Genomic DNA, 8,774 nt, shown 5'->3' on the forward strand with positions numbered 1-8,774 from the left:
CATTTTCGGAAATTTTATGCAGAAAATAAAAAATAAAAATAACTATAAATAAAATCATCTTGGTTTTTTATTATTATTATGAATGCAGAAAAATAAAAAGGAAAATATTTTTTGGATTTTTCGAATTTTATATGCAAATGCAATGTAGCAAATAAAATGTAGAAAATTTGATAAATTTTAACCTAAAGTTGCAAATTTTTAAATTTAAAAAAAAATGCAAAATGTTCACACTAACCTCCTCCCTAAGCTTAAAATGATGCATTGTCCTCGATGATTAGAGAGGAATGAACAACTCAATAAAACATATAAAAACAAAAACGGTGCAGCTAGGAATGAATGTACCTTATAAGTTTGTAAAATTTTTTGATTTTGACGAAGATATTGGCGAAAAATCTAAATTTCTACAACTTTGAAGATTCTCTGATTTCCCCAAGCTAGCTTGTAATTGCGACCATATCTTTATTGTAAGCGGAAAAACCTAAAAACTACTCATCGGGTTGCCTCCTGGAAAGTTGGCTTTTTTTTAAAGTCGTTGGCTCGGCTTTGTCCAACCAGATTTACTAACTGGTTTGGTTGAGACTTCTTTGAAGCTCAACTCTTTTCCTTGTCACTCTAGATCCCTTCAAATATGTCAAGATTAATGGATCTGGAACTTGTTCAACAAACTGGAAAGACTTCATATTGTTCTCATATAAGTTTTTCTTTAGATTTTTAAACTTCTTCCTTTTTCTGGTCTCCTTTTTCTTTTCAGAAATATTCTCTTTCTTCTCTTCAGATTTTCTTCTTTCAGTTTCTGTGACAACCCAGAACTTCTATCAAGGTTAAACTCGACTCCATCACCTTTTAACACCGTTTAAGGGTTCGTTTAAGTGTTCTAGGCTTGAGTACAACCAAGATTAAGATTAGGGATAAACTATAAAGTCGTGAAGTAGCAAAAATGGGTCATACACCCTCTTGGGAGGAGTGTACGGCCTTCTACATGGGTGTGCGGCCACACACCCACCCCTCAACTGCACACCCAGGGTGGTGGGTCACCCACCCCTATAAATATGAGGAGACCCCTCTCATTCATCCTTTTCTTTATTTGGCTGCACACTGCTACTTTCTCTCTCTAGAATCTTCACCCAAGAACACTCCAAAGGCATAAAAAAGGTAAGTGATTCATCCCCTAGCTTGTTATACTTGAAAGATTTCCTTGATTCTTCATGTTTTAGGCCTTGTTCTTCATCCTTTGAAGGTGTACGACCACACACCTTCATAAGGTTGGCCATACACACCTTAAAGCCCCTCAAAAGTGAGAATTTAGCCTATATCTTCTAGTTGGACACGACCCTATCCTTGATTCTCTTGAAAAATTGACGTTTTGGGCAAGGATGAACAGAGTACAGCCGCACACTCCCCTTGTACCGCCACACACACCTCCCAAAATCATAAACACCCACTTTGATGTTCATATTTGGCCTTAAACTTGCAAAACCACTAAGTATGAGACCTAGAACACTCCTTGGATGCTTGTAGAACCTTGGAAACACTACAAAAGCACCCCTCATCATGAGTGTACGGCCGTACACTCATGGATCGTACACCCATGGCCGCACACACCCTTAGAGTGGCCATACACCTCCTTTACTCAATCACATAAGGTTTTAACACTTAGTTCAAGTGTTTCCCAAGTCCTTAGAGCGGTTTCTCATTATTTCTAGTCATGAAATACCCTAATTTTTACTCCTATATGTGTTATTACATGTTAAATAGGATCTAGTTGTGTTCACGGCTCCTCTAAGCACTCAACATCTCATACCGATTTTTGTTTCAACCCATCCACATAAGGTGAGTTCATACCCCTACGCTTTTTTCGAGTTTTTCATGTTTTCACGGGGGGGGGGGGGGGGATACAAGTAAAAGTACAAGGAAACTTGTGCTCAAAGTATATTATTTGTTTAATATAATTATATGTTCAATATGCTTTTAATACAGAAAACAGTTTTACCAAACGATTAAGAAATCAACTCGTAGAAACAGTTTTCAAAACTAAAGCTATGATCTCGTGAATCATATCATAAAATGTGTTATTTTATAAAAGATTCATATAGATCATAAACAGGATTTTCAGTATTATTACTTGTAAATTGTTAGTCTAAAGTTGGAGACACGTCCTTGGTAAAACCCCCCACATAATCAGGGTGTAGGATTAGCACTTGTAACCAGAATCTCTTGTAGGGAGAACGTGACTACTGTATATAGATCTATACGGGTCCGACTATCCCGCACCTTACTGCTAGCTACAGTTGGACCGGAAAGTCCAGGGGTGACAAAGTCATAAAAATATATTGGCCCCGTTACGTGCCATATCAAGTATAAGTACGGTTATGACACTCACAACCTAGATAACAGAGATTTACTTTTGTAATAATGAATCAAGCAAACTAAACTCAAAGTAATAATCGATTTGATTACTAGAGGGTATTAATAATACCTTCTGGAATTAGTTCACCACATGTTTATTAGTTTTATTTATGTAATAAGGCTAATCTACTTCAAGTAACCAGGGTCTTTCAGGGAAACTATGTTTAATCTATATAAGTATGGTAGATACTGATACGTTCTTATTTAAATCAAGTAATTCAATAGTTTTCACTTAAGGGAAATGTAGGATTTCCCGGGGTAATCACCGGTATTTTATAAATAGATGGTTTATAAATCAACTAATGAGCATTCATTAATAATTCTATGATTTCTTACTTTATACGCCTGAGTTATGTATGAAGAATATCTGATAGACTGTGGAATGTGTGGTTTCCGCCTCATCTTCTGTTCCTTGTTTGGTTGTGGGTTTAGGTCAGACCCACACAATTAACTGTCTGTCCGATGTTGGTTTATACATAACTAGTATAAATTAAGAATTCATAGAAGGAATTGGTTAATCATACCTTTCATAAGAAATAAGGGATTTTCTTGAGGATCAATAACACAAGATCAAAACTGGATAATGTTGTAAGTAGCTAGTGAATACTTCAGGATTATGTACAGGAGAATCTGACAACCAGTGGAATGTGTGGTGTCCGTCTCTTCTCCTATTCCTTGTTTGGTTGTGGGCTTGGGGCAGAACCACACAGTCGACTGTTTGTTCGATTTGGATTGTATATGATTTGTATACACTAAGTGCTCGCAATATGAACTAGCAGAAATCATGTTTACCAAACTTTTACCATATCAGAATATGTAAGGTTTTCTGGAGGAAAATAATGTACCTTTCGAAAGAATAAAGAGTCGTTTTTCCAAAAAAATAATGCTTATGAACTCACCAGCTTTATGATGATATTCTTTCAAAACTTCTTGTATTCTCAGGAAATTAGTAGACAGATACTTCCAGGACTTTTGGAGAAGTCGGCGCGTAGAGTCACGTCTTTCTGTTTTACTTTTACTAAGAAACAAAACTTTGTAATAACCATGTAAATCTTATTTTATTATGTATTCAATGTTTGGTTGTGTTTACTATGCTTGCTATGATACAATTGTTGTGATACTACACATGACGCCACCCGCCCCCAGACGTTTCCGTTGTTATTTCTGATGGTTCGGGGGTGTGACAGTTTCTTATCAAAAATCACATCTCCTACATTTTCTTTTCAGTTTTTTCTCTGGTTTTTCTTTAGCAGAAATCAACTTCTCCTCTTCTTCCCCAAGCTTAGCTTTTTCTTTTAGCTCCTTTTCTGATGTTTCTTCAGTAGAAGTTAGATGCTCCTTTTCCTCTTCAGATTTATCAGCTTCTATTAACTTCTTTTCAACAGCTAATTTCCCTTCTTTTTTTTTCCCAATATTTCCCTTTTCTAGCTCTTCTGATTTGTCAGATAATTTCATGTCAACAAACATTTCTTGCATAGAGACATTAGAAAACTCACAGAAGTCCTCAAACAAAAAACTGTTGGTACCCAGATAGCTAACATTTACTTTATCAGAATGAAAATCATCATCATTTATTTTAAAATTAACCACTTCCTCATAAAACTCCAATGAAATCGTGCCATTAAAGACATCTATTTTCGTTTTTGCAGTTTTCATAAATGGACTTCCCAAAATGATAGAGTTTGTATTTGATATGTCCAAATTATCCATGTCCAGAATATAAAATTCAGCAGCAAAGATCTAATTATTCACTTGGACAGAACATCCTCCAGTACACCTTTTGGGTGTATTATCGAGTGATCAGCCAACTCGATAATTCTCTTGGTCGTTTTTAAAGTCCTCAATTTTAATTTTTCAAAAATAGAAAAGGGAAGGTCATTGACTGAAGCTCCTAGATCAAGCATGACTTTTGGGAAATTAAGGTCGCCCAATTTACAAAGAATCGAGAAAACTCTCGGATCCATGCACTTTGGAGGTAAACCCTTTTGCAAAATAGCTGAAATATTTTCACCAGCGTTTAATGTTTCGTTAGTTTTAAATCTTTTCTTTGAAACACATAATTCATATAAAAATTTGGCATAATGAGGGATGTGTTTGATAACATCTAAAAGTGGAAAATTTACCTCAACCTTACAAAAGATTTACATGATATCCTCATCCTTTCACTTACGCTTGGTATTCTTCAACCGGGATGGGAATAGTATAACTGGCTTGTACTCTCTTAGATTTGGATTGGCTGGTCTTAGGGTTTCTTTTCCTTCATCTTTTTTCATTATCTTTGTCAACCAAAACTTCTTCATATTTTTCTTCAACTTCTGTTTCTTTATCTTTTTCATCTTCTTCTTCAACCATAACTTCTTCATAGTCTTCTCCAGCTTCTTTTTCTGGTTTAGATACGCTTGGACCTTCATAACTTTTCCACTTCCCAAGAAAATAGCACTCAGATTGTGCTATGGGTTATTTTTAATGTGCCCCGATAACTTTCCTTGAGATTCTAGCTGACCCACAGAAGTGACAAGTTGAGACACCTGTTGTTCCAGATTCTTGATATTGGTTCTAGTTTCGTTCTGAAATGCTTGTGTAATGTCCCATTTTAGTAACAAAAAAATTTCATTTTTATTAGAGTAAAACTTCCTAATTATAAATCCATTATTAAGAACATTGTTTATTCCAACACATGTTTATTGAAAATCATAGTAATATTGAAGCGCAAAATCTTCAATGCTGCTGATGAATGTGTACAACCACGCCTTTGCTTTCCCATGATAACTGATGATACCTGAAACAATAAACAACTGGTTAAGCACAAAGCTTATTGAGTATCCCCCAAAATACCCCATATGATAAGCATACAATCATGCATAACAGCCTACAATCATCAGGTTGGAATACCCCAACCCAGTCAGTCCACAGACTGGAATGCCAACATGTAACGGGTCCAATCAGCCATTAGGATGGAATACCCAGGGTTTGTTGGCCTACCGCCTCAACCCAACCGTTTATAGTCTACCTGCACCGGGTATCTTGGACTACAACACAAAGCAAGACCGCCTCAACCCACTACCACCATATGTCGACATATAAACAATCAAGGATCAAGTAGGTACATAATACAGGAAAACATCAATCATACAACTCACTACCGCCTAATATTCCTCTCTTAGCACACTATCCTGCTACTAGCAAACCTCCTTGAAGTGCGTAACCATAAGTAACTAGAGGTGAGATAGCCACCTGAATAGATGATCCTACTCTAGAGCCACAAACAAACAAGGAATAGACAAGAAAGCCTAAATCAAGAGTTCTCAGGCTATCATACACGACTACATACAACCCCTAGGGCACTCCACTGGATGATAACAAATATACCACTACTACAACTTCCTATCATATAAGGATATATACACAGATCTAGCAGATCACTATATCACAACAATCTCTTATATACCATGATGCAGGTCTAACATCTCACTACAATATAGCAACATCCTATATACCATGATACAAATCTAATAGATCACTACAACACGATAACATACTAAATACCAATAATCCAAGGAATGCATAGCTGTATATACTCAGACGTGAGATAGACACTCGAACAGGTGATTCTACTCTAGAGTCATCAGTCTATCCTACATGACTATATATAGTCCCTATGGCATCCCTCCACTAAAAGATAAGCAAAACTAGTGGGCCGGTATTTGTGCATTCGACCCACGGGTACAATATGGCAAAACTCACCTGAATCAAAGAACCGTGAAACACTGCAATACGCTCCCTTCTGCACTACTTGCTCCCGTGAATCCAATAATCATCACAACCAGGTAAAACCTTAATCAACAGTCCAAATCCCTTAAGTTTGACCCAAAGTCAAACTAGGTCAAAAAGTCAACGGTCAACGAAAGTCAACAAAAGTTAAAGTCCAAGGCTGCTGAGTACGCACAACGTATACGACCTGTCCTCACTCCTCTATTAAGCACTTTATCCATTAAGGTCTTTTGTCCAAAGATCAGATCTAGGCTCAGAACATCGACTTAAGTCATAAAGTTTCCACCTTTATGACTTTCCATGGCTAGAAAGATCCAAAAGCTAAAACCCTAACTTATTAATCCATTAAGACATCATAAGTCTTGCATGGAAGGAATGGAAGGACCACAATCATATTTTTATAGTTCCTAATAGCTTCATAATGGATAAATTTTCCAACTTTATCCATTAGGATGATCCAAATAGGGATGGCAACGGGGTGGGTTTGGGACGGGTTTTGGTAATCCTACCCCCACCCCCGAATATGAAAATTGATCCCATCACCGACCTGATTCCCAACGGGTACCTGTTTACCAAACACTATCGAGTCTGCGGGTATCCCAACGGGGGTAACGGGGGTCCCCATTTAACATTCAAATTAAGAATAATTTTGATACATTGAGAATACAAAACCATTAGACTTAGTGATGCAAGCATAAATTCATATTAAGAGCAGACATATTTGTTTTGATACATAAGTGGTTAATAGTGGCAAAAAAAAAAACAATAAAAATATTAGCATTCATAAACCATTATATCACTATTACTCTAAGTATTATGAATAAAAAATATCAAACACTAGCACTACAAATAAGCAGGAAACTATTTCGAGAAATTATCTTTAAATCATTCACAAAAAAGAAGATAACCCAAGGATATATATATATATATATATATATATATATATATATATATATATATATATATATATATATATATATATATATATATATATATATATATATGAACGGTTTCAGGTAACGGGTTTGGGTTTTGGTTTCGGTTTCGGTTTCGGGTAATTGGGACGAGTATTTTGTTTACCGTCCCCGTAACCAAACCCGTGAAAATTTACTAAAAGCATACTAAACCCGATATCGACCCCGATTAACCGACCCCAAACCCGACCCTAATATGTCAGTTTTCGGTTTTCACCAACAGGTTCGGTTTCTTTTGCCATCCCTAGATCCAAACAACCAACATATAGTCTTTAAGTCTCAAAGGGACCAAAAGTGCATCTCTATCAACTTAATCCATTAAGTCTAAGTGTCTAACCTTCAGAACTAAATCAATATGATGTTTAGATGGATAAAGTTTCCAAATTTATTCATAACAAGGTCACGACTTTCAAGATCTAAACTTTATGCACTAAAGTGACCAAAAGCTCATAACACCCAAAACTAGCTAGATCTAACAAATGCATCATCAAGATTCCAGTTTTGTACCTCCAGAAGAAAGATTAAGGTGAACAAGGCCTGGATCTACAAGCTTCAATGCAAAAAACACTTCTCCAATGAGCTCTTTCTTTTCCAAGATGCACCAAGAACACTCCAAAGCACTCAAAAACACATTCTTTTGCTCACAAGGATCAAACTAGGGTTGGGGTTTCAAGGGACGATGTTGGAGAGGTAGAGGATGAGAATGAAAGGGGTTTGGGGGAAGTTAAGGAGCAAAAATAGGGCTCAAAAACCCAAAATTAGGGTTTGGGTTCTGATCGCGTATGTCCAACGTACTCCTGGTACATCCAACGTACCAGGTTGAATCTCCGCGATCATCCTTGCTTAGTATGCCCAACGTACACCCTATACGCCTAGCGTACTAGGCTAAACCCAAAACCCTCATAACTTCTTCATTCCAAATCCGTTTTCGACGATCTTTATATCCACATAAAGGTATTGAAGAGCCCCGCAATATTATCTAAATATCTTGGGTTAAAAACTTATCAAATAAAAATCCATATATTATGCAAGAACCCGACCTATCACTTTTCGCTTTCTACCCTTCGGCCCAAAACACAATTCAAGGGTTAAATCACTTAACCATGATTACCTCCTTCCACAAAGACTAAAATTTGCCTCTTTAAGGCCCAAAGCCTTTACATAATTGACTTTCAGCCCATGACCTTGAAATAAGAAATGATAGGAAACAAGATGTTAAAATTCTCCCCCACTTAAATTAGTTTTTGTCCTCGAAATCATTTCTCGCTTCTACTTCATGATGCAAGCCCTCACATCAACCAAACTGTCTGGAAATCTGTAGATTTGATCAGCTCAAGACATTCTATGCCAAACGTCTTCATGCTAATCTTGCACATAAATGCACCAATGTGACGAAAACCAACTGGTCGCATACTAAACTAGGCCACGCTTATACTCGGTTCTGATAGCTCTGCTTGGCTATCTATTGTCAACACTCGGGCTCAGCCCTGGTCTACTAAACAAAAGCAGTACTCAGGCTACCCCCAATCCACTAACCAAAAACAACACTCAGGTTTACCACCGATCCACTAACTAACAACAGTACCCAGGCTTACCCCCGATCCACTAACGAACACACTCGAG

At 36.9% G+C, this 8,774-nt stretch overlaps 1 protein-coding gene across 1 annotated transcript; it reads right to left on the bottom strand.

Annotated features, from left to right (window-relative positions):
- Window positions 1-4,154: 4,154 nt before the first annotated feature.
- LOC145030130 (uncharacterized) lies at window positions 4,155-4,817 on the bottom strand. The gene is made up of 2 exons (XM_078978546.1): window positions 4,577-4,817; window positions 4,155-4,510 (listed from the first exon to the last, which is right to left on the bottom strand). Exons 1-2 carry the CDS (start codon window positions 4,815-4,817, stop codon window positions 4,155-4,157), a joined length of 597 nt encoding a protein of 198 aa, XP_078834672.1.
- Window positions 4,818-8,774: the final 3,957 nt, after the last annotated feature.

Source organism: Lactuca saligna, chromosome 2 (assembly GCF_052625555.1).
Source record: "Lactuca saligna cultivar CGN05327 chromosome 2, ASM5262555v1, whole genome shotgun sequence".
Taxonomy (NCBI): domain Eukaryota; kingdom Viridiplantae; phylum Streptophyta; class Magnoliopsida; order Asterales; family Asteraceae; genus Lactuca; species Lactuca saligna.

Bases quoted from the DNA above. Each gene is read 5' to 3' on its own strand.
- LOC145030130 (XM_078978546.1), bottom strand. From the start codon at position 4,817: ATGAAGGTCCAAGCGTATCTAAACCAGAAAAAGAAGCTGGAGAAGACT. The intron at 4,511-4,576 runs GTAAGTGAAAGG...TTCCACTTTTAG, and splicing joins CCGGTTGAAGAATACCAAGC to ATGTTATCAAACACATCCCT.